Genomic DNA, 26,301 nt, shown 5'->3' on the forward strand with positions numbered 1-26,301 from the left:
CCCAGGATGAAATTGGAGTTTCCCAAATTTGATGGAACTAATCCAGTGCCGTGGATAAATGAAGCAGAGTGATTCCTAACGCTTCATCAAATACCCCCACAGCAATGTGTAACAATCACATCTTTTTACTTAGAGAAAGAGGCAAGACAATGGTATTATTGGCTAGAACAACACTATGATGAAATAGTATCGAGGCGACTCTTTACAGAATCGCTAATTTCGCAGTTTGGACTGACAGAATTTGATGATTTCACTATCACTTTAAAGAAGATTCGACAAACTGGGTTTTTGCATGATTATCTTAAAGAATTCGATAGGCTTTCTAGTCACCTCACAGACATACCACGTCATCATCTTTTAAGCCTATTTGTTGGTGAACTTCGTGAAGAAATACAGTTGTTTCTGGTAATAATCTTCCGAACTGGTAGACTTGTTTGTTTAATTGTTTTATGTTGGATTTCTCTTCATATATGTATTGTTATTGTTCTTTGTTTTGCTTTCTTTTGTTTCAATATAATAATCTGCATTTTCAGATATATTTTGGGAATGCTTTTGATGTTGAATTTCAATTATATGATCTAACCCTAGAAATCTATGATTCATATTTTCTCTGATTCTGTCTATCCAACGCTTTAATAGTTGAAGCTGGTCCAGAAAGATGAAATGTGATATTTATGCTTGATTCAATCATGGAATTTCTGTTGCTGATGTCACTTGCATTTGAAACCAATTATAAATATGTTTGTTCGTGGAGTTTCTCTTAGAAATCTCTGTTTTTTTATTATTTATTTCCATATAATTATTTTAAAATTCATATTATGAAAGGCAACAGTTTTACTTGGAGTTACACAACCATGCAGAGATGAGCTTTTCCTTGGAAGGTTTTGGAGCTACCTTCATTTTGAGTTAAATTGTTAGCATAATTTCACTAGAGTACTATTTTTGTTGGTAAAAGATGATTTACTCCGAACGACCAAAAACGCAAAGGATATAGGGAGAGAATGTGAGAGAGGGTCTCACACAAATATAATACAAATCATCTAATTAAAAAATGATTTCCTAATATTTTGAGAAAAAATGAAAAATATCTAAAAAAAGAAGTAGGCCTAAATATTACGTATTTCATAATCTAGAAATGTTTTTTTTGTGCTTTACATAGTCTATGTTAATGTTTTCAAAGTCACTAGAAGCTAGCCTCTGGACGAGGTTCTCATAAAATACATTGAAACTTTAAGGAAAAGCTCTTTTCCCCAAATGCTTATGCCTTACTCAAAGAGACATTAAAAAAAAATTTATGCCTTGGGGGACGTCCATACGTTTTTTCTAAGTTATATGCCTAATGGGGAATGTATTATATTTTTTTGGCTCTTTTTTTAAACATCATTATATAATAGTCTTTATAGCTATAAAGTTATTCGTTTTATAACACTTAATTTGCGTACAATCTCTAGTTTTTCTTACTCTACTTTTTTTATTTTATTTCATGATTTCTATTTCTCTCTACATGCCAAACTTATGCCTACACTTCTCCTACTACTATTAGGAGGTGTTGTGATTTTTTAGTTGGATCGATTATTACAAAGTGTTCTTTAGTTTTAGGGATTAAAAGTATAAACTTAGAAAGTGTTAAATTATGGATATGGTGTACTTTCATTTGATTTGATGACCTTGGAATTTTGATAGTAAAGTATGGAATGTACAAACTATGTTTTGTCATTTTTTTCATGATTTTTTCTCATTTATTAGAATTTTTCCTATTTATTACATGTTGGATTATTTATCTATTTAAAAAATGAATACTCTAAAAATTAATACTCTTGTAGGGCTTACACCTCAAGATTTCTGTTGGTGAAATGTCTCTCCTTTCGATTTGTCTTTATGGCATGTAGTGAACATTCAAATATTAATCGTCGACATTCGTCTAATATTGTTTCTTTGTATGAAAACAAAGACGAATAATAAGAAATAATTCTAGGCATATTTGTTTGAAACTAAAAGTAGTAAGAATTAATTCTAGGTATATTTGTTGGAAACTTTATTCTACTAGCTCCAACACCTTGATCATCTTTGGTTGAAAGTAACAAAATTTTCACTTTTCTTTCTATGATTGCATATGACATCCCTAGAAAGATGTCAACATCATACTTTTCAAAAATTTAGAGTCAAATGTACCTGCTTTTGATGTTACCTTCGTTAGAGAGAAGCACAGTCACCAAGTCGGGGTTTGGGAATAAGATGGCAAGGTGAAAATTCAAAAAATTGGTAAAATCAGAAATCAAACAGGAAACGTCGAGTTAGGGTTAAGCTATGTAATTGTTCCTACTAAGTGATGAATTCTCATATCATAACATCAAATCCCACATTAAACTACGATAATAAATCACCAAACTCCATATTGATATCATACAACTAACCATAGGTCTACAATATATTCAAGGTTTATATCATTCAAAATATAATGAGTCAAACGTAAGATTCATCAACTGGTCAATATTATCAAAATCAATGTCATCCTCATTACCTGACGTTTCATCGGTATCATCTTCATCAAGATCATCCTTCTTTTTTTCTTGATTTAATCATAAACATTGTAATCTAATCGCGAAGTTCGTAAAAATCGGGACTTATTGAAAAGTCCCAATTAAATCGGTAATGCAAAAACTCACGATTTTATCGTAAATTTTTTTAGTAAGTCGCAGGATTTGGTGATTATGTAAATGGGTACTTCGTCCAATCTTTAGGATGAGAGTTGTGTTTTGGAGTAACAAAATTAGTACCCTGATCTGATTTAGGGGTTGTGATAGGATTCCTTGAGGGACAATGCTTGAGCTACTTGTGTCCATCACACAAGTTTATCAAAATATCCTTTTCTACTACATTTCTACAAGATGGATTCTTGTAACATAAAATAGAATTATATGCTTGCAAAGATGTAAAATAGGAATAAAATATCGAATGATCCCAAGTCAAGCAATTTAGGCTGGGTTGGGTTTGGTTTTAGTTAACAAAAAGGGTTTAAATATTCTATTGGTTAGTTTGATTAGAGCGCGTATTCGATAATCCGGACTGAATATGGATATTTAGCTTCGATCGGGTCTGACCCATTTTATTCCCCTAGGAATCCCCTTATGTAGAAAGCCCATAAATCATTGGCATCTGACCAACTAAATGAATATGAGTGTTCCACAATTTGGTTTGTTGCCTCGGAAAGACCATCCTTTGTCCACTTGTTTCTCCTGAGAATATGGTTAGGAAAGAGTCCAGGCTTGCTCCAGGGACCTCCAAAGCACCCTTTGACGGTCTTAGATATTAATATCTCCTTTGTACATGCCCAAACAATTTGAAGCGACTTTCCTTTCCTTTTTTTTTCTCCTACTTGACTATTCCCGAATTCCCTTAGGTGCACTCATTTATGATTTTGGTCTTTCCTATTCCTCACACATTCATCTCAAAATCCTCATTTTTTCTAGACATTCTATGTTCAAGTTGTTTCTTGGTTGCCAAAGTTTCTGTAATATTCTTGGAAACGTTTAACATTTGAGTGGTTTGACAAATTTAATTTTTATTGGATCCACTCATCTTGAAAATATATTTTCCTTTAAATATGTGCAGTTCCAAACACCTAACCAGGCTTCTCTAATTCCATGCTCTGATCTTTCTACACGCTCCATTAACTCTAACGTGAAATTTTGATTTTTTTTCTTATGTATGTTTCTATGCATATGATTTACAATGTGATGCTATGTTCGCAATATATTATTTATTAATACTAAGACCTCTTAAAGTTTTAGGTGATTCCGTTCAAGTAGTGGAGAATGGAGATTTAGGGGTATTTTGGTCAAGTGCAGATGGTCTTCTTGTTACCCAATTGTAGTTCATGCATGGCATGTTTGTTTTACTAGAAGCATACATCGAGCAAGTGAGGTTCCTTGGCGGTTTATTGTGTTGCTTTGAGGCGGTTACTGGTTTACATGTTAATCTTATAAAAAGCAAAGTGTATTCTGTGGGCCAAGTGCCAAATGTGGATCTTATGGTAGCGACTTTGGGGTGTTATGCAGGTGTTCTTCTTTTGTCTTACCTAGGCTTACCCTTGGGAGCTCTTTACAAGAATTGGAGTTTCTGGGAGCCAATGATAGAGAAAGTCTTGAGAAAGTTGAGACATTGGCAAGCAAATTACCTTTCTAAGGGTGGCAAGCTAACCTTGATTTGGAGTGTGTTATCTAACATTCCAGTCTATTATTTTTCCTTATTTACTATTCCTAGAAACATGAAGCTGAGGTTGGACAAGCTGTTTAGATATTTCTTATGGCACAATAAGGTAGGGAAAATCAAGCTTCATTTGGTTAGTTGGAGGAATCTGTGTTCTATCAAGAAACTGGGAGTGCTCGACTTCAGGAAGATGGGGAGTTTGAATGGGGCTTTGCTTGGTAAGTGGCTATGGAGGTTTGGCGCAGAACGAGATGATCTGGTAAGTGGCTATTGATATATTTTGAGAAAATATCATTGTTGCATTTTACATGCAAATTCATTGATATTAAGCATTACTAAGCTATTTCATTACAACCAATAGTTACATTTTCTATTATGTTGCCCACATGATATGGGTTAATTTGAAAGAATATTTAGATTCTCCAGATACTAAGGTCAATATTAATATATTGGTCTAGATGCCCTGGACTTTTATTACTTATGTTTTCTTCTCTATCATTGGAATAACTACAGGCAAGAACACTATACTAGGCTTTTAGTTCTTACTTTTTTTTTAAAATTCCTAATTTTAACTTTAAAATGATTGTTATATTGCAATATAAATTCTTTTGCAAGAAAATGGTGGATTCGGTCATCAACGTTCTCATGGAAAAATTGGTCAAAGGCCTCCTAAATGAAGGTTCTCATGTGCTTGAATCCCACAAGCAGTTCAAGATTTTAAAGAAAAAACTTCAGTTAATGCAGAGCTACATTGTACATTTAGAGGGAGTGAGAAGGAAGGACCACAATAAACTTCTTAAGACTGTTGTGGGACAATTGTGAGAGTTACTATATGATGTGGAGGACAATTGGTTATTGTTCACAAAAATAGCATTCACAAGGGAAGAAGGCCAGTGTACGAATTCAGAACTTGAGCATATCGGTAGGGATATTGTTGGTAGATGTGGAGGGCTTCCATTGGCAATCTTAGTCGCGGGAGGAATGATGGAGTAGGAGCAAATATCTAAGAACCTAAGCGAAGAGTTGGATAAGAAAGATGAATTAATCTTGCCTATTCTACAATTAAGCTATAATAAGCTTCCCTCGCATTTGAAACCAGGTCTATTATGTTTGGCTTTGTATCCTGAAGATTGTGATATATATTTTGAGGATCTTATTGATTGGTGGATTGGTGAGGGCTTTGTTTGAGTAGGGAAGCAAGGAAGGATTACATATGATATTGGGAAAGGGTATCTTGATGAATTAATCAGCCAATGTTTATTACATCTTGCATATGAGAAGCTTTCTGGATCAAAAGCTTTTCTGTTTAGAGTCTATGATTTGGTAAGAGAAATGATTAGAAGGTTTGTAGAGGAAGATAATTTTATTTGTATAAATGATGGGGAGAAGTCTTCCTCGCGTCTAGTAGGTATGGTGTTGAACGTGGATATGAATCTCTTCATATCCGAGCAAACTAATTTCAAATCATTGTGGACAATAAGAGGGATTGATTTACTAGAGAGTGAGGAGTTAGTTCAAAATCTGAAATCAAAGTTATGCCAATTAAGATGGTTGAGGGTTTTGGATATTCATTTAAAGGATTCATCATCTCAGGATACCCTTACAAGAGTAGATTGGTTGAGGGGGATAGGATCACTGTAGTACCTCGTTTGTCTTTAGATATGAAATTCTCAGTTAGGGAGACTTTCGGATTCTATTGGAAACTCTCAAAGCCTTTAAATTTTAGACCTATATAGAGGCCTAATTTAAAGAGATTGCCAAAAAATATAGCATCCTGGAAGAAATTTAGCAGATTGTGTTTACTTGGTTGTGGGTCTCTAGAATTCTTCCGCAATGAGATTGGAGACCTTCAACAACTGTGTAGGTTATTTTTTATCGTGAATTCAAAAGTCAAGGATGGGGGGTTTCGCATTTCTGGGTTGAAGAAATTGGCTCAAATTGGAGAACTTGGGTTTTGCATAGATTCAGAAGATGGAATAGAAGAAGGGGAGCTGAAGGTGTTGTTAGAGCTCACACAAATGGAGTTGTTGTCTATAATATTTCCTAAAAACAACGACAATAATGTGGAGGAGGAACTACTATTACGATTAGCAAGAAAAGTAGATCATCAACTACTCTCACCTCTTAACCAGCTTTCAGAGCTTTGGGAATTGGAAATTTCTTAGTAGTTTTCTTCTAAAAATTGTTTCTGATGTCACAAAGATGAAGAGCAGCAAAGGGTGGATACTGAATAATCTAAATGTGTCACACTTAGATTACTATTATTGGTTTTATGCTGTATTAAGTCTTCTTAACTTTATTTTCTTTTCGATTGTTGCTAAATTTTATGTGCGTAATGTTGATGTAATGGAATAGGTAAGGGAGATGCAGAAGGCCACCGAGATGTTTCCAAACAAGTACAATAGCCGAGAGCACCAAAGTTCAAAGGATGAGGATGAGTAATTGAACTTCTTGTAATTTATCTGATTTATATCAATAAATACCACACCATTGAAATCAAGCAAACTTGGTATTTTCAAGATGAGTGTCTACATACGAGTGTGTGATGAAATCCACTAAGCATGTTATAGTATTGTCAAGGGGTAACTCAAGGCCAAGGAACAAATTGCATTAATAATAATCTTTAACCTCAACATTGTTTCTTTAAGTATCTCGGAAAGCTCGATCCACATGATGCCTTAATGTTCAGCATCGATTAAGGTACATATTAGGTTGTCTGCTCAGCACTCCATTAAATCGTTGGATGAATTTAAGATAAGAAATTATTTCTAATTTCAAAGATATCTACTCTTTATTTTCTTTTTATTTGGATGTAAAGTAATCTTGATTTGATATATATTTATATTAATTATTTCTGAATTTTTATTTTTTTAAATTCTCCAACTAGATGGTAAGTATTTTCTTAAGCTAGTTGGACACAATTATGTAGGTACGTGGTTGCAAAATTAGTCGTGAAAAACAACTCCTTCAAACGTTTTGGTAATAATATTAAAAATTCTGATATTTTTGGTTTTTCTTAAAAAAATTTCTTAGAAACCTTCTCAAGTATTTATATCCATTAACTGAAAAACAATGGTATTATAGTCCTCAAATCCTTGTAAGTTCCATCAGCTTCCACAAACATTGGAAGTAGGAAACTGCTTCCTCTCATTTCTGCCCATTCACAGCTTCTGTGTTTGATAACCAATGGCAACATTTGTTATGAAATGCAAATTTGGACTCCAAAAGCATTTTTGGGCACCAGAACGCAAGAAGCACCATCCAAACAAGTTCCCAAAGCCATTCTACCGAAGAAGATCAATGATTCAAATATAAATATAAATATTTTAATTATTTATTGATTATAAAATAAATTTCCATCACTTTTATCTAAAAAAAAACTCTTAATAAAGTAAACTCCTTTAATATTAATAGTGCTAAAATAGAAGCAAGCGAAGCAAAACCAAGTAACAAGATAATTCTGTACTAAAAAAAATAACTTAATGATATTGGAGGTATTTTTTTCTAAGGAGGCATACTACTTTTTGTGTAAAATTACGCAAAACCCCCAATATCATTTTGAATTTTTCGGTGAAATAACTTGAATCATCTTTATAATTCTTAAAATTACACAAAATGCTATTTAAACAATTTTACTTATATTGGTTTTATTAACATTTACTATCTTCAATAGATGAAGTGAGGGAGCTGTACCGAGAAAGACGCATGCAAGAGCCCAATCACTTGTTAGTTTTTTTTTTTTTTTGAAAGGTCAGCAGGGTTAAGGCAAACCCAGAAGCAAGGGTGTGAACCTAAGACCTTGGGAACAACCTCCACAAGTCTTACCACTAAGCTAAGTGGTCCTTCTTCAAGGGGTGTGAACCTAAGACCTTGGGAAGCTAAGTGGTCCATCTTCAAGGGGTGTGAACCTAAGACCATGGGAACAACCTCCACAAAGTCTTACCACTAAGCTAAGTGGTCCTTCTTCAGCCACTTGTTAATTGTTAGTATGCAGTCCATGGTTTTAAAAATTGGTTTTGTCCCTCGTCTAGTCCATGTCAGATACCAAGTCGTCTCGGATGACTTTCCAATACGTTTGAGACGTCTCATTCAAAAATGAGAAAAATGAATTTGGGATTTTAAATCTTATCCGAAACAAGTTACAGTAGCATTTTTTTCTGACCAAGTCTTATGATAATTTGTAAAAAAAAACATATTTTATTCTTTTTTTCAACTTAAAATACATGAATTATTCAAAATAGTTCAATAATCTGGGAATACTACTTTCATTGATAAAAAATAAAAAAATAAAAAAATTCATGAACTTTTCAATAATTAAACAGAAGATTGCTAACAAGGGTCCCCGATTCAGGATCCATCAATTTTCTCCTAACCGTCTTGGGCGAGGCATGTCTAGGAGTCAACAAGATAAAAAAGAAAAAAGAAAAAAAGGACAAGCCAAGGTTTACAATAAAAAACATCTTGAAGGGAGCAAGAAGGCATATTTTGTGTGTAAAATTACACAAAACCCCCTATATCATTTTGAATTTTTTGGTGAAATAACTTGAATCATCTTTATAATTCTTAAAATTACAAGAAATGCTTTTTAAATATTTTTACTTAAATTTCTTTTATAAACTTCAACTATCTTCAATAGATGGAGTGAAGGAGTAACTAGAAAGACCCAAGAACCAAGTCAATGGTTACTACTTACCAAGTCACTCCTTGGAATCTTATATGCCGCTCCACTAATGTGGTTATATTTAATTGCTGTCATGTGCAGGGTGGTTCGTTGGTAGTAATATAAGTGTAACTAAAGTAATAAAAAGTGGGACATATTGAAAGCATAGGGCGGTGGTGGTATCTCAAGTGAAAATAAGATTTAATTAATTAATTAATTAATGAATGTGTAGTATAGGGAATGGAAGATTTATATAGTCTATGATCCTCTTTTCCACAAAATCATGGAAATAACATAAGAGACAATTCTTCTCTGTGTTTTTTTTTCCATCCAGTCACATTGTTTTCTCTTTCTTCCATGTATTTAATTGTAGTATAAATATTAGATGGTTTTTGATTGATATTTAGTCTTTCAATCAATCATGAAGACTACATTCTTCTTTCTTTTTCTCTCTTGTGCTTTTCTTCTTATAAGAATAATGGGAGAAGAGATATCAGTAGCACCAGTAGCTGCAGCATCAGCAAAAACACAAAGACTAGTACATGAAGCAAAAGCATTGCTGCACTGGAAAAACAGTTTGATCTCTTTTTCTCCGAATATTACTTCTTCATGGACATGGTCTGACCATCTCACCACTACTCCTTGCAATTGGATGGGAATTCTATGCGACAATTATTTGGACAGCATCGTGGAGATAAACCTCAACCATTCTAGTCTCAATGGCACTCTTCATCAATTCGATTTCTCGGCCTTCCCCAATCTCACCTCCCTAAACCTCACCTCCAATCACTTGTTTGGAGAAATTCCAATTCAAGTTGGATCTCTTTCAAAACTCATTTCTCTTGATCTTGGTGATAACTATTTCACAGGTACGATCCCCTCTGAAATTGGAAATCTCTTAGAACTCCGTATTCTCCGCCTTGCCAACAATTCCCTAACAGGTACTCTTCATCAACTCAACTTCTCCTCGGCCTTCCACAATCTCACCAACCTAACCTTCTACCAGAACCAATTGTATGGAGAAATCCCATCTCAAATTGGGCCTCTTTCAAAACTCATTTCTCTTGATCTTAGTGATAACTATTTCACGGGTATGATCCCCTCTGAAATTGGAAATCTCTTACAACTCCGTATTCTCCGCCTTTCCTTCAATTCACTAACAGGTACTCTTCATCAACTCAACTTCTCCTCGGCCTTCCCCAATCTCACCAACCTAACCCTCTCCTACAACCAATTGTCTGGAGAAATCCCATCTCAAATTGGGTCTCTTTCAAAACTCATTTCCCTTGATTTGAGTGCCAACAATTTCACAGGTATGATCCCTTCTAAGCTTAGTAATTTACAAAACTTACAGTACCTCTATCTTAGCCATAACCATATAACAGGCTGTATTCCAATGGACCTCTTTACTAGTCTTAAGAACCTCCAATCCCTTCAGCTGGGAAATAATTCATTGGAAGGACAGATTCCATCAGAAATCAAGTATCTTACCAAACTTCAATCCCTTGGCTTGGGAAGGAACAAGCTCAATGGTAAGATACCCCCTGAAATTGGCCTTCTAACTAACCTCACATCCCTTGATTTATCTAATAACCCGTTTACTAGTGGGTCCATACCATCTTCGATAGGTAACCTTAGGATGCTTGAGTACCTAATTCTCTCAAATACAAGCTTAAATTCCAGCATTCCCAATGAGCTTAGATCTTGCACCAACCTTTCTTATCTTGACATGTCATTTAACAATCTCTCTGGTGAAATCCATCCATATTTTCTATCCAATTGGACCCAACTCCACTATTTGGTCTTGTTTAATAATAGATTATCAGGGCACATACCCCCTGAAATTGGCCTTCTCACTAACCTCAGATTCCTTCAATTATCTAATAACCCGTTTACTAGTGGGCCCATACCATCTTCGATAGGTAACCTCAGGATGCTTAGGAACCTAATTCTCTCGAATACAAGTTTAAATTCCAGCATTCCCAATGAGCTTGGATCTTGCACCAACCTTATTAGACTTGACCTGTCATTTAACAATCTCTCTGGTGAAATCCATCCATATTTTCTATCCAATTGGACCCAACTCTACTTTTTGAAACTCAATAACAATAACTTCACTGGAATAATTCCTCCTCAAATTGGATTTCTCCAGGGGCAAACACCAACTGAGATTGGAATGCTATCAAAATTACAATATTTGGATTTGTCCACAAACAATCTAAGTGGGCAAATACCAAAGGAACTTGGCAATTGCAATTTGCTAGCATTCTTGAAACTCAGTGATAATGAATTAATTGGAGAAATTCCTGAAACTATTTGCAATTTGAGTAATCTTGAAATCCTTCAAGGTTCTCAAAATCAATTGGAAGGACCTGTGCCAAGATGTTTAAGTAGTTACAAATACCTAAAAGTTCTGGACCTCGGAAGTAACAAGTTAAATGATACATTTCCATTTTGGATGGAGACATTGCCTTTGTTGCGGGTCCTTGTGTTGAAATCCAACAAATTCTATGGTCGCATTGAAGATCCTCAAACCAATCATGGTTTTCAAATGTTGCATGTTATAGATCTTTCTTCCAATGGATTTACGGGATCTTTGCCCACAAAATATTTCCAAAGCTGGAAGAAGATGATGATGATGGTCAATGAGTCTCACACAAAATCTATTGGAAATTACTATGAAGTCTCAGTGACACTTGCAATCAAAGGACGTGATTTGCTACTTACTGATAGCATCTTGACCATCTTCACATCAATCGATTTCTCTAACAATCAATTCCAAGGTGGAATTCCCGAAGTGATAGGGGACCTCAAATCTCTTAAACTGTTGAATTTCTCTCGTAATAGCCTCACTGGTCACATCCCATCATCGGTAGGGAATTTAGCACAACTGGAGTCATTGGATCTCTCACAAAAACAAGCTCTCTGGAGAGATTCCTCAGCAACTAACTCGCCTTACATTCCTTGCAGTAATGAATCTCAAGCATAATCAACTTGTAGGGAGCATACCAACAGGTTATCAATTTAACACATTTCCAAATACGTCATATGAAGATAATCCGAGATTATGTGGGTTTCCATTATCAAGGCAATGCAAAGACATATATGCGATTTCTCCACCAACAACAAACCAACAACATGAGGTTTCAATGTCCACAAGTGACTTCGATTGGAAATCTATGATGATCGGATACGGATGTGGGATGGTAATTGGTGTTTCAATCGGATATATTACTTTCTGGAAGGAAAATGGATGGCTCACAAGGACTTTTGAAAGGAAACGACGCAGTCGAGGCAAAAGGTTGAAGAGAATACATAGACTCCAGTGAAATGGAAGATGAAGAAATGTAATAAAAAGAACAAGCTTTTGTTCAATTTAACATTGTCAGCAAGGTTTATTTCAAAATTTTCATAAGATGTTGTAGTTGGTAACATTTCTTAATAAAGCAAGTTGTCTCTTTACCTCTAGTTTAATATTACCCACCAAAAGAATGAGAAAAATATATGGTAGAAAATCATGGTATGAGCTTGACTAGAAAATCTTATTCTGAACTTTGACTCTATAAATATTGTGTGTTAAGAAATTTTTAAGATACATTTTAGTACAATCTAGCTATGCATGTCAAAAACCATAGCGTGTATTACACACATCTCTTACATGTAGACTTCATTGATCAAGACTCATTAATTGAAGTGTTAGAGTTACTTCTAACTTAATCCCATCCGCAAAAACTGAGTTGTAAAGACAATTTGAGTGCTCCTTATCTCATATACTTTTTTTTTTTATATCAATATGTTGGGTCTATATTGAGGGCTATATTTACTTAGAGAAACAAAACACCCAAGAGTTCAACAGATTAATTACAGAAATGAGTACAGAAAGAAAAGACTCAAGACAGATGACCCAAAATAGGAGAAATACATTGAGCACCATTTTATAACTTAAAACAACACAAGTTGGAAGGTAATAATCTGTTTGAAATGTTTAGTTTGATTGGAAGTAATTAGTTGGCATAGTAGCAGTCGTAGTTTGAACAATATTGTTAATAATAATATTCTCTTAAGTCATCCGACCCCTAAAACTAAAAACATAGTTTTTGAACTCAAAAATTCAACTCAACTTGGATGGCCAACTAGTTTTCTTAAAATCTATGAAGCCTTTATGTTCACATTATCATATCTATAACGGTCAACTTGGTCCAGTTTTGTAACATAGATCGAGTATTTTAAAAAAATTACTTGTGTTTGGATGGCCAATTCTCATGGTGGAAAAATCACTTAGACGCCTCTGAATCCAAGATGACTTGCCCCTCGAATTTGATTTATCTGAGCCATGAATGTTTTAACCTATCCTTTGGTGGTTTTACACAACAAAATTGGCCTTATTAATAATTTTCTAGTCACCAGATTTACGCATTTTTCGTCATAGACTTTAGAGTTGAGAGTTGGGTTTTACTTGTTAAGATATCCCAACTTCACCCCATAACTGGTATCGTAATTAATCACCCTTGGTATAGTCAACTTGTTTCAATTTTTCAAGCACATTACTAGGAAGGCCACTGCAAGCAAATGATAAAAATGATTCTGATATTAAACGCTCTCTATGTTGATTAGCCTATTGATGCATGTACTTATAATGGTCATTGCCGCCTTGACTGAGATGAAGGAGACATAACATCGCAAGGGATAATAAAATAAACGGAAAAAATGAAACCGTCCCTCTTAGTATTTTCGTACTTCTCCTACAGTTTGCTTTGATGGGAATCGCTGATACATTTGTAGAAGTCACGAAGTTCGAATTCTGCTATGATCAAGCACCCAAGGGAATGAAAAGTCTTGGAACTTCTTATTTCAGTTGTAGCTTGGGAATTGGGAATTGAGAATTTCTTTGTAGTTTTCTTCTAAAAACTGTTTCTGATATCACAAAGAAGAAGAGCGGCAAAGGGTGGATATTTAATAATCTAAATGTGTCACACTTAGATTACTATTATTGGTTTTATGCTGTATTAGGTCTTCTTAACTTTATTTTCTTTCTGACTGTTGCCAAGTTTTATGTCTATAATGTTGATGTAATGGAATAGGTAAGGGAGATGCAGAAGGCCACCGAGATGTTTCCAGACAAGGACAATAGCCGAGAGCACGAAAGTTCGAAGGATGGGGATGAGCAATTGAACTTCTTGTAATTTATGTGATATATATCAATAAATACCACACCAATGAAATCAAGCAAACTTGGTATTTTCAAGATTAGTGTCTACATACGTGCATGTGATGCAGGAAAGTTCGAAGGATGGGGATGAATAATTGAACTTCTTGTAATTTATGTGATATATATCAATAAATACCACACCAATGAAATCAAGCAAACTTGGTATTTTCAAGATGAGTGTCAACATACGTGCATGAGATGAAATCCACGAAGCATGTTATAGTATTGTCAAGGGGTAACTCTAGGCCAAGGAACAAATTGCATTAGTAATAATCTGTAACCTCAACATTGTTTCTTTAAGTATCTCGGGAAGCTCGATCCACATGATGCCTTAACGTTCAAGCATCGATTAAGGTACATATTAGGTTGTTCTGTTCACCACTCCATTAAATTGTTGGATGAATTTCAGATAAGCAATTATTTCTGAATTTTTGTTTTTTTAAATTCTCCAACTAGATGGTAAGCATTTTCTTAAGCTTGTTGGACACAATTCTGTAGATACATGGTTGCAAAATTTGTCGTGAAAAACAACTCCTTCCAATGTTTTGGTAATAATATTAAAAATTCTGATATTTTTGGTTTCTCTAAAAATGATGTCTTAGAAACATTCTCAAGTATTTATATCCTTGAAAGTTCCATCAGCTTCCCACAAACATTGGAAGTAGATAACTGCTTCTGGACAGCATCTCATTTCTGCCCATTTACAGCTTCTGCGTTGGACACAATGGTTGTGATATTTCTAATTAATCAGCTTTTGGGTTTGATGGAAGTGAAACCAATGGCAACATTTGTTACGAAATGCAAATTTGGACTGCAAAAGCATTTTTGAGCACCAAAACACAAGAAACGCCATCCAAACAAGTTCTTAAGACACTAACTTAACAAGCCATTCTACCAAAGAAGATAACAATTCACAATGATTTGTAAGAGTTCTATACCAAAACAGACCAACCAAGAAGAGTCCGAACAGCTTAACTGCAGTAGATAAATTCCGTACTAAAAAATAATTTAATGATATTGGAGGGATTTTTTTTCTAAATATCCTCGTAAATATTTTATTTCTTAATGCTCTCATCCCTCTTTGAGTCTTTGAGATCGGTTATTCAAATATAAAAATGGACAATTCAAATTATTGAGATCAATCTCTGAGTTAATCAATTAGATCGATCATTTACAATCTTTGGGATGTACTATTTGAATTTGACATTTTCTAGGTGTGAGGGGGCAGAAGAAAGATTTTCCTAACTATATTGGTAAGATACCACGTCTAAAGTTAGGGTGCATTTAAAAAGAGGGCCAATGGTAGGACCTATCAAGTAATTTTCCCTTAACCATATATTCTACGAGAGGCACGTGAAATGGGTCCCAATGTTGGGTCTAGGAGTCACATAAAGGAGGAAGGAAGTCTACTCTTGAAAACCATTTGAAGGAATGGGACAACATCCTAAAAAATGTATATTATTGTGAATTTTATAGGGAATTTACTAAATTACTCAAAAATATTTTAATAAGAAAAACTACATTAGTTGTTGAAGAAAATGACCAATACCCTTTTTACTTGCCAAGCACGGGCCTTGCCTCATACTCCAATGGTGTTGAGAGAAGATGATGACTTTTTGTATAGAGAGTTGATCCATAGAGAAGAGGTCGTTAACTATAAATTGGTAGTTATGAAATGTTAGATTTTTTTACAATTCCATAACTTTTAATTTGTAAGTTGATTTACGCTATAAATAGCAACGTTGACAAGCCTTCAACAAGATATTTACAATTATATCAATTATTTAATATATTTTTAATTATAAATTATTATATATATTTTGTATAAAATATTTAGAAATTACATTCTTTACTAAAAGAAAAAAATGAAATATAAATATTTTAGCTATCTACTGATTTTAAAATAAAATTTCCATCACTTTTATCTAAAAATTCTCTAAATTAAATCAACTCCATTAATATCAATTATGATAAAATAGAAGCAAGTGATTCTAGACCTAAGCAACATGATAATTCTCTACTAGCATCATTAGCCTTTGAAAAAAATTACTTTACACTTGAGGGATTTCATTCTAAATGCCCTCATTAACCTTTTGGTCTCTAGAGGAACTTTAATCTCTCATATATATGTCCATCTTGGGCTTATATTGCCACATTTTGTGCCTATGAGATGCATTGATGGTGCCTGACCAAGAGAACATGTAATATATGCACGCTGACACTATTTTTCGACTCGAAAAGCCTATGAAGACCACAAGATTGTCCGCACATATGCTTGAGCATACTCATGGTCACCACCTTGTTTTATTAAACACACTGATGGGGTCTTCATGTTGGCACAACATACACAGTTGTGGGAAAATGGTATGCTTCATATGCAAATCATTTTAACATAAAAAATAATGAAATAATGTTTGAGGGATGTCCTTTTATTTTTCTTTTATCCAAGACATGGTTACTTAAATAATTACTTGAACAACTTGTTCATCATATTTTGATCATTTTGAACACACTTTCAGTTCTGAATTCTTTTCTTATTTGATAAATCTTGCTTTGGCTATGTTGTGCCTTGTTTTTTTACTATCATTTTTCAAAACAAAACTCTATTCTTTTTTTCAAATTTGAAAATTTCCTCTGTTTTATTAGATTGCTTTCTTCTTCCTTCCAGACTTGATTCATAAATAATTGCAGATTTTGATCCTTCTTTTGTTTTTCTTCTTCAATTTTCCGCTCAATGTTCAACCAAATTCTCCCACTGTTTTTCTTGCAAAAGTTTTGAAAAACTTAAAATTTAATTGTTTCTGCCCTATAGAAATTTTTTGATTGCTACATTGTGATTTCAGAATTGCTAAATTGCGATTTCAGAATCGCTATATAGAGATTCCCGAATTGAAAATCCAAATTGATGTTTTATCCCAAAATGAAATAAGGACAAATATATAATTTATTAAAAATCAAAGGATTTTACAATAATGGAATAAAGTAGCGTCCTTGGCAATCTAAAGGCGTCTATAAGAATATAGTCATTAAGTACTTCCTTGAAGGTCCCTTCTAATACATGGCACAAGGACTTGAAGGTCACTTCCATCCAGTCACATTGTTCTCTCTTTCTTTCATGTATTTAATTGTAGTATAAATACAAGATGGTTTTTGATTGATATATAATTAAGAATCAAATAGAGGCACAGATATAATTTCTATATACAAAACGAAGACCAGCACAACGATTCCAGCACGACTCTATAGTCTATGATCCTCTTTTCCACAAAATCATGGAAATAACATAACAGACTATTCTTCTCTGTTTTTTTTCTTCCATCGGTTCACATTGTTCTGTGTTTCTCTTCGTCTTTCATGCATTTGTCTTATAAATATTAGATGGTTTTTGATTGATATATAGTTAAGAATCAAATATAGTCTTTCAATCAATCATGAAGACTACATTCTTCTTTCTTTTCTGTCTTGTTCTTTTGTTCTTATAAGTATAATGGGAGAAGAGATATCAGTAGCACCAGTACCAGCATCACCAAAAACACAAAGACTAGTAGTACAAGAAGCAAAAGCATTGCTGCACTGGAAAAACAGTTTGATCTCTTATTCTCCTATTATTACTTCTTCATGGATATGGTCTGACCATCTCACCACTACTTGCAATTGGATTGGAATTCTATGCGACAATTACTTGGACAGCATCGTGGTGATAAACCTCTTCAATTCGAGTCTCAATGGCACTCTTCATCAATTCGATTTCTTGGCCTTCCCCAATCTCACCTCCCTAAACCTCACCTCTAATCACTTGTTTGGAGAAATTCCAATTCAAGTTGGATCTCTTTCAAAACTCATTTCTCTTGATCTTGGTGATAACTATTTCACAGGTATGATCCCCTCTGAAATTGGAAATCTCTTAGAACTCCGTATTCTCCGCCTTGCCAACAATTCCCTAACAGGTACTCTTCATCAACTCAACTTCTCCTCGGTCTTCCCCAATCTCACCAACCTAACCCTCAGCAACAACCAATTGTATGGAGAAATCCCATCTCAAATTGGGTCTCTTTCAAAACTCATTTCTCTCGATCTTAGCGATAACCATATAACAGGCTGTATTCCAGTGGACCTCTTTACTAGTCTTAAGAACCTCCAATTCCTTTCCCTGAAAAATAATTCATTGGAAGGACCGATTCCATCAGAAATCAAGTATCTTACCAAACTCCAAATCCTTTACTTGCAAAGGAACAAGCTCGATGGTAAGATACCCCACGAAATTGGCCTCCTCACTAACCTCACATCCCTTTCTTTATCTAATAACCCGTTTACTAGTGGGCCCATACCATCTTCGATAGGTAACCTTAGGAAGCTTGAGGCCCTATATCTCTGGAATACAAGCTTAAATTCCAGCATTCCCAATGAGCTTGGATCTTGCACCAACCTTTCTTATCTTGAACTGTCATTTAACAACCTCTCTGGTGAAATCCATCCATATTTTCTATCCAATTGGACCCAACTCCAGTCTTTGATCTTGTCTAATAATAGATTATCAGGGCACATACCAACTGAGATTGGAATGCTATTCATTTTACAATATTTGGATTTGTCCACAAACAATCTAAGTGGGCAAATACCAAAGGAACTTGGCAATTGCAATGGGCTAGAATTCTTGAAACTCAGTCATAATGAATTAATTGGAGAAATTCCTGAAACTATTTGCAATTTGAGTAATCTTGAAACCCTTCAAGGTTCTCAAAATCAATTTGAAGGACTTGTGCCAAGATGTTTAGGTAGTTGCATAAACCTAACAGTTCTGGACCTCGGAAGCAACAAGTTATTTGATACATTTCCATTTTGGATGGAGACATTGCCTTTGTTGCAGGTCCTTGTATTGAGATCCAACAAATTCTATGGTCCCATTGAACGTTCTCAAACCAATCATGGTTTTCAAATGTTGCATGTTATAGATCTTTCTTCCAATGGATTTACGGGATCTTTGCCCACAAAATATTTCCAAAGTTGGAAGGCGATGATGATGGTGGTTGATGAGTCTCAGGCAAAATATATTGGAGATTACTATAAAATCTCAGTGATACTTGCAATCAAAGGATGTGATAGGGTACAAGATAAGATCTTGACCATCTTCATGTTAATTGATTTCTCTAAAAATCAATTCCAAGGTGGAATTCCCGAAGTGATAGGGGACCTCAAATCTCTTATTCTGTTGAATTTCTCTCATAATAACCTCACTGGTCACATCCCATCATCGGTTGGGAATTTAGCACAACTGGAGTCATTGGATCTCTCGCAAAACAAGCTATCTGGAGAGATTCCTCAGCAATTAATTCGCCTTACATTCCTTGCAGTAATGAATCTCGGGCATAATCAACTTGTGGGAAGCATACCACAAGGCAAACAATTTGATACATTTTCAAATACTTCTTATGAAGATAATGCGGGATTATGTGGGCCTCCACTATCAAGGCAATGCAAAGACACATATGCGATTTCTCCACCAACAGCATTTCAGCAACATGAGGTTTCAATGTCCACAAGTGACTTTGATTGGAAATCTATGATGATCGGATATGGATGTGGGATGGTAATTGGTATTTCAATCGGATATATTACTTTCTGGAAGGAAAATGGATGGCTCAGAAGGACTTTTGAAAGGAAACAACGCAGTTGAGGCAAAAGGTTGAAGAGAATACATAGACTCCAGTGAAATGGAAGATGAAGAAATGTAATAAAAAGAACAAGCTTTTGTTCAATTTAACATTGTCAGCAAGGTTTATTTCAAAATTTTCATAAGATGTTGTAGTTGGTAACATTTGTTAATAAAGCAAGTTCTCTCTTTGCTTTTAATCTAATATTACTCACCAAAAGAATATATATATCTATATCTGTGTGTGTATATATATATATATATATCTATATATATATATATATATATATATATATATATATATATATGATAGAAAACCATGGCATGAGCTTGACTAGAAGATCTTATTATGAACTTTGACTCTGTAAATATTGGGTGGTAAGAAACTTTTAAGATATATTGTAGTATAATCTAGTCAAGGATATCGAAAACCATATTGTGTACAACTCACATCTCGTACATGTAGACTTCATTGATCAAGACTCATTGTTTCAAGTGTTAAGAGTGTTCTAACTCAAGTTCTGTTGTTTCTTTGATTAAGGGTTTTAAGCTAATCCCATCGAGAGCAATTGAGTTGCAAAGACAATTTGAGTGCTCCTTATCTCGTACATCATTTTTTTTTATCAACAAGTCGGGGCAATTGAGGGCCCCTCATTTTTATTTACTGAGAGAAACCGATAGTGTTTGGTGTCCCTTATACTAAACCATGATGGTGTTTTAAGAAATAGTATCGTGGGGTGAGAGCTGAGAAGGTATTTAAAGAGAGTGATTTTAGTAACTGGGTTGTTAATTTATCGCCCAAAAGTTACGTGGTATTTAGAAAGAAGTCCCTACGGTAGATGGGGTGATTTTTGGTTTGTAAGATTATTAATGCCTATGCAAAGGACCTAGAAACCGACTCGTCACTTGTAGCTCAAATTTTCCAATTTCCTAAGTACTAAAGCTTGATATAGGCTACATTATACAATGTCTAAACTGTACAAAAAATTAACTAGTATGAGATGCAGATCATGTTAATTAAAAGAATATACTAATTTTTCCTAGTAAATCTTATAATTTTCCATCAAGATTATTACAAAACCGGGCATGCTTGTCATATTTACATTACAATTTAGGGGGAATATACGTGTTAATGTCTGATTTGAATACCATAATTAATCAAGTTATTTTTGTAATTTGCAAGGAGAAAGGATAGATGCATTCTCCCACACTTTTTCAGGGAAACCATTCTTTCCTTTGGTTTTCTTACCATTTGCGGCAGATTTTAAGCTCCAAGTGTGTCCCTTAAAATTAAAAATCTTTCTAAATATCACTATCAAGTATCTAATCTATCTGGTAAACATTAGTTTAGGCTTTCCGGGCACACTTATATAGAAATCCAAATTTTGAAATAACTAAGGTTGTAGAGTAAACTGTTTCTGGATTCTGACAGTGAGATCAAAATGTTCTTAGTCAAAAAAGAAACATGACCTCCCACTTTTACTTTCATTATCATAACTATATATATTATTACTATTTGATAAGAAAGTCTATGAAAGAAATCTGAGACATAACACTCAATGCATTTTCTGTGGACATGCAGAACATTGGGTCGGGTTAACACATCTTCAACTACCGGCTTTCCATTTTCATAATGCAACATTGGTCCAGAAGCCTAGAAGTTCCCATCAAAAGCATAAAAATGATGAAAAGGATATCAAAAGAAGACATGAGCCACTAGCCAAACATTGCATAATACATGGATGAAATGTTCTATTGTCAGAAATGCAAATTCTAGGTCTCACCCAAATGCAATAATTTTTAATAACTGTAGTAAGATATATGAAAATGCTTGCAAGTTAAGTAACAAATTATCACCCCAGACAGTCTAGAGGACTGGCAAAACGCACATACGGCAACTGGATTTGCATCAAAACAGTCTGAAGTACTGGATGGTCGTGCACCAAAATGACGTCTACGGGGCTTAGCTCCAAATTTAGACATTGGTATATTTTCAGAATCCAAACATGTGGAGTGAGCATTAATGCCACTATTTATAGCCTTGTCTTGAAGCCCATAGTCCAACTTTTTTCTCTTTGCTTTTCTGAGATGCTCCTCTTTGATTTGGAGGATAGGTGTTCTATAAATCTCTGTATTTGTAGCATTTTCCACTTCCTTCATGATTGTGCCATTTGGTAGCAATCTCTTGACACTCTGCATAGATATTTAGATCCATTCCAGTATCACAAATTGAAAGGCCGACAGGAAATTGGAAATAAATGTTGGCAAAGCACAACAAGATATATGCTAATTAAGATTTTTTGGACGTGCAAAGGCACTATCTTTCTTCTTTTGAATCGATCTTATCAAAGGTAAAAAGTAAGTGCTTTAAAAATAAGTACACAAGTATGAAAAATCAAGTTAGCCATACAAAACAGGCACATGTTTCTAGTAGAATTTTTCTGCAAAACCCATTAATGCCAAGTTTCCAAACAAATCATAAGAAAAAATATCCAATGGGTAGCCTTATAAAAGAAAAATGCGAGAGAAACAATGAGCATCTTTAAGCAATAAAAATTTCCAAGCATAAAAAATGTTAAAGAAGGAATGTGGAAAATTACCAAAGGTAATTAAGCAAATGGCAACAGTGGGGAAGACAAAAGTGATGCTCATAGCTTCATATATTAACAAAGAATTGAAGGGTTAGAACATGGAGAAACTCATCATATGATAAATAGGAAGTCTGAGAAACATCAAATTACAAAAGTACAATAGAACATGAAGATAGATAAGACCAACAACATTTTCCACTCAAAGTTTTATTTAAATATTGACTACATTAAACAATGCCTTGGTGTTATTGATAGTTTAATACTCTTCAGAATGCTTTTCTTCCGTAATTTACATCTTGTGCATGTGATTGAATGTGCACAATTATGCTTTATAGTGAGTTATTGTTCTTCTCTCTCGATAATGTAAAAAATTATACAAAAGTATGGAGGTCAGGTTTCAATTAGACCACCAAATTGGTGTCTAATAGCATCCAGTATTTATATATAAAAAAAGCCTTATTTCCCAACAAGGACAAACCATAATGAACTTAAATCTATGTGGTCAAATTATAATGAGAAGACTTAGAAGGTTTTACAACCACAAAGTTCTCACAAGAAATATACTACCTATGAACAAGTCTAAACATTAGGTGCATCGCAAACATAGAACAAATTTTCAATAGAAAAAATGTCACAATTAGAACATAAACGCACATGTTCACCGCTACGACCACTTATGTCGTCATCCAAATCCTTAGCTTCACCAAAGGATGGAGGGCTATCAAGTGATGTTTGCGTCACTTGATTCAATTCTATTCCGTGATTTTGAACCTCATTGTGATGTTTATCTTTTGACCAAAGAAACGATGATGATGGTGGAATTTGTTCACCAACTAAACCTTCTTTGCTTCCCATTTTCCCAAATTCTCTTACCTCTCCACTCTCTCTTGGCATACAAGATCTCATGGGGCTTTCAAGTTCTGATGGACAAGGAGAAACCTGAACTCGTTTATTTCTAGTCGCCCCAATCATTTCATTGCTTAATTTATCATCCTTATCCACCTTTTCCGAAGCCAAGCATTGGTTTGAAGCTTTTGTTTTTCTCAGATCTACAAAAATGATTACAACAAGAGAGAGGGAACCAAATCACCAATGTAACTCAAATTTACAGTAATTCGTAAAGGAAAACTTCCACAGAAGAGCAGAAAAAGGAGAATACCAAGAAGATCAGCTTGAGAGACCTGCTGAGAGAGATTTGCAGAAAAAGCGGCATCCATACTTTTGTAGATGCTCACCATATTTTCCATGTGAGGAGCTGATCTTAAATCTACAAAACCCAAAACTCAAATTACTTGATAAACTTATATACAATTTGGAAGTAATGTGATCAAGTTTGAGATTAAATCCACCTCGATTGACATAAGATGATTTACAGATTGGACAATCTGATGCGAACTCCTTTGAGTCCGGAATGCATGAACTGCATACAATTTCAAAGACCCAGATCAAATTAAAACACCTAGGAACATAACATCGAACTAACCACCAAAAAAAGTCCCAAGTTAAGATCAAACAATTTCAAAGACCCAGAAAAAATCCCAATTTGAGATTGAACATTTTCAATGACCAAGATCAAATTAAAACACAAAGAAACGTCACATCAAACTAATCACCAAAATAAAATAAAAAAATACGCAAATTTAGAATAAGCAATTTCAATGACTCATATCAAATTAAAACACACCGACTACCCACTTTAAAAAATAAATAAATAACAAACTGAGATCGGAAAATTTCAAAGACACACCCAGATTAAATTAAAACACAAAGAAGTATAACATCGACGACCCACTAAAAAATAAATATATATATATAATACCTGCAGAATATATGATGGCATGGAAGCAACATTGGTCGATTGAGCAGGTTCAGGCTGCAACAGCAATAACAAGGATGAAACAGAGTATCAAAAAAATGAACTAAACTATGGAAACCCTACATTCAATCAAAGAAGTTGAAAGAAACGAACCATAAGGGGGCTCCAAACCCATTTTCTGCAAATGGAGGACCCAAAGATTGATGAATCGAGTCTGTCTTGCTGACTCCGCCATGACCTGATTTGGGTTCCAAGAAACCTCAATCACAGAAGAACCATGGCTCTCTTTCTACAATTAGGGTTTTATTGTTCTTTCATTTCCAATTTCCAATTTCCAAAATCAAGCGCGGGAATTGAAAGAGTGGTTCTTTTCCATTAGATTTTTGACAGTGTTGACGTCATTTAAGGACAATATTGCCGGGAAATGACTACTAGTTTTCGAGTCGAGCTGTAGTGAACTTCATATCGCACTTGTGCCAATCTCAAGGAGTTTACATTAAGAATTCAATAAAATCTCTAGGAAATCGTTATTTGTCCAATCACATGTGCGGTGTTACCAACATCATTTTATCTTATAAAAAATTTAGAATAGTACTGACTTGACCTCAAAATGGACTTCACATCCCACACCTTCTTTAGATACAAGTGAAAAAGCATATATTATTCCGATCCACTTTCACGTCAAGCTATGCGATATGAGATTCAATCTTGGGGTCACTCCCGCATGACTATTTTATCTTATCAATTTTGGGGGAGTATTTGAATTACACGCACATTCTTTGTCCATGTGATTATTTAAATTAGAATTAAATATTTTTATATTTAAAAGAAAGATTATTTTTTCAAAAATTACAAAAAATGAATTAAGTTGATAGACAATCTAGTGTCTTAGTAAGTCGCTGGACTGTCCAACATGTTAATGTACTAAAATACATTATTTTATCAAAAATTCCATTTGAATGATTAAAATGTTGGATTGTCTAACGTTTTAATTAACATGCCAACAATTTATTCTTCATTTAAAATGCTAGAGAGGCCAGCGAGTTACTCAAACGCCGGACTGTCTAGCGATTTAATTCATATTTGGTAATTTTTGAAAAAATAGATTTTTTTTAAGTACTAAAATATGAGATTTACTATTTCCATACCAATTTTTACTATTGTCACACCAATTTGTGCAATTCTTAGGTGATTTATATAACAATTGGTGTGGCAATAGTAGCTCTCTAACATATTTAATTCTCTTTAGTATTGTGTATTATAACCTTTGCGAAAACACTATAAAAAGTTTTTAATGGCGTTCAAAAAACGTCATTAAATATGTTGATATAAATAATAATATAATTTTAAAAGTTGATCAATTTTAACTTTAGATCGGTGTGGGTTTCACATAATTTTAATATTTATTCATTGAGTTTGCATTGAACTTAGGCTCGTCGCCCTTGAACCCTACATGCACCTTTAGATATTTCAGTTGAAGATCTCATAATCTTAGATTGGTGGAACTAAATATGTTTTAATTTTTTTGAAATAACCAAGATGTTAATTTACGTTACAATCAAATATAATATTTTAGTATAAAAAATAGATGTGTAACGACGAATGTTGAAGAGAAAGAACGAAAGCAAGGAAAAATGTTAAAAAATGATCTATAAATTCTAAGCACACGGAATGCTAAGAAATGTAGAAAAAAAGACTTTTATTCAAGTAAATGTTACGTTCATTGTTTTTTAAATGAAATTCTTGTAAATTGTTTAATTGGTAACATTTTCTTCAACAAGTAGAGCCATTTCATGTCTCTATAATTTGCTCTGATAAAGAAGCAAAGTTTCTAAACATATCCCAATTGAATGAGAAAATACCTAAGATATTAGCAATAGGTGAAAAGACGATCAGATATATAGAGCATGATTTTTGGTTGGTAGTCAAGACTACTAATTCTTTGAGAAGGGCGTAGAAATCGACTCGTCACTTGAACTTTGAATTTGTCAATCTCCTAAATACAAAAGTTTGATGTCACTTTGTGCAATATGATGTGGAACACTTGTTAATCCAACTAAATCTATAGGCTAATCTTTTAGTAGACTTAGATACACAAACAAACAGATAAATGAATCCAAAAATTGTATCACTAGGCATTTTTCAGGGAAGACATCAATTTTTCAA

The 26,301-nt window shown here is 34.1% G+C and overlaps 3 protein-coding genes across 44 annotated transcripts in view; 2 read left to right on the plus strand and 1 right to left on the minus strand.

Moving 5' to 3' along the window:
• LOC147382956 (BRCA1-associated RING domain protein 1-like) overlaps positions 1-26,301 on the minus strand; it is an 83,246-nt gene that overhangs the window by 36,907 nt on the left and 20,038 nt on the right. For 3 of the 42 annotated variants that reach the window (XM_086427003.1, XM_086427005.1, XM_086427007.1), the window contains 5 exons: positions 23,669-23,739; positions 23,479-23,586; positions 22,974-23,368; positions 21,586-21,921; positions 21,080-21,382 (listed from right to left, as the gene is read on the minus strand). The exons of 35 other annotated variants lie outside the window; for them this stretch is intronic. In XM_086427003.1, the coding sequence (XP_086283129.1) occupies positions 21,095-21,382; positions 21,586-21,921; positions 22,974-23,368; positions 23,479-23,586; positions 23,669-23,739 (1,198 nt within the window). In that variant the 3' untranslated portion in view covers positions 21,080-21,094. Of the gene's footprint in view, positions 1-21,079; positions 21,383-21,585; positions 21,922-22,328; positions 23,369-23,478; positions 23,587-23,668; positions 23,740-24,138; positions 24,193-24,258; positions 24,550-26,301 lie in introns of those variants that run through there. 4 more of the 42 variants (XM_086427004.1, XM_086427006.1, XM_086427011.1 and 1 more) reach the window with 4 other exon arrangements.
• On the plus strand, positions 9,180-12,315 carry LOC147382958 (uncharacterized). The gene is made up of 2 exons (XM_086427048.1): positions 9,180-10,182; positions 11,840-12,315. Exons 1-2 carry the CDS (start codon positions 9,291-9,293, stop codon positions 12,196-12,198), a joined length of 1,251 nt encoding a protein of 416 aa, XP_086283174.1. The 5' UTR covers positions 9,180-9,290; the 3' UTR covers positions 12,199-12,315.
• On the plus strand, positions 17,546-19,928 carry LOC147382959 (uncharacterized). Its single transcript, XM_086427001.1, has one exon. The coding sequence runs from the start codon at positions 17,566-17,568 to the stop codon at positions 19,750-19,752; it is 2,187 nt and encodes a 728-aa protein (XP_086283127.1). The 5' UTR covers positions 17,546-17,565; the 3' UTR covers positions 19,753-19,928.

Source organism: Akebia trifoliata, chromosome 16, assembly GCF_017979445.1.
Source record: "Akebia trifoliata isolate Shusen 1 chromosome 16, ASM1797944v1, whole genome shotgun sequence".
In the NCBI taxonomy this organism is placed as follows: Eukaryota; Viridiplantae; Streptophyta; class Magnoliopsida; order Ranunculales; family Lardizabalaceae; genus Akebia; species Akebia trifoliata.

Excerpts from the sequence above, each read along its gene's own strand:
- LOC147382958 (XM_086427048.1), top strand. The coding sequence starts at position 9,291 with ATGAAGACTACATTCTTCTTTCTTTTTCTCTCTTGTGCTTTTCTTCTT. Across the intron at positions 10,183-11,839 it reads GAGTGCCAACAATTTCACAG|TAATGAATCTCAAGCATAAT; the intron begins GTATGATCCCTT and ends CATTCCTTGCAG.
- LOC147382959 (XM_086427001.1), top strand. The coding sequence starts at position 17,566 with ATGGGAGAAGAGATATCAGTAGCACCAGTACCAGCATCACCAAAAACA.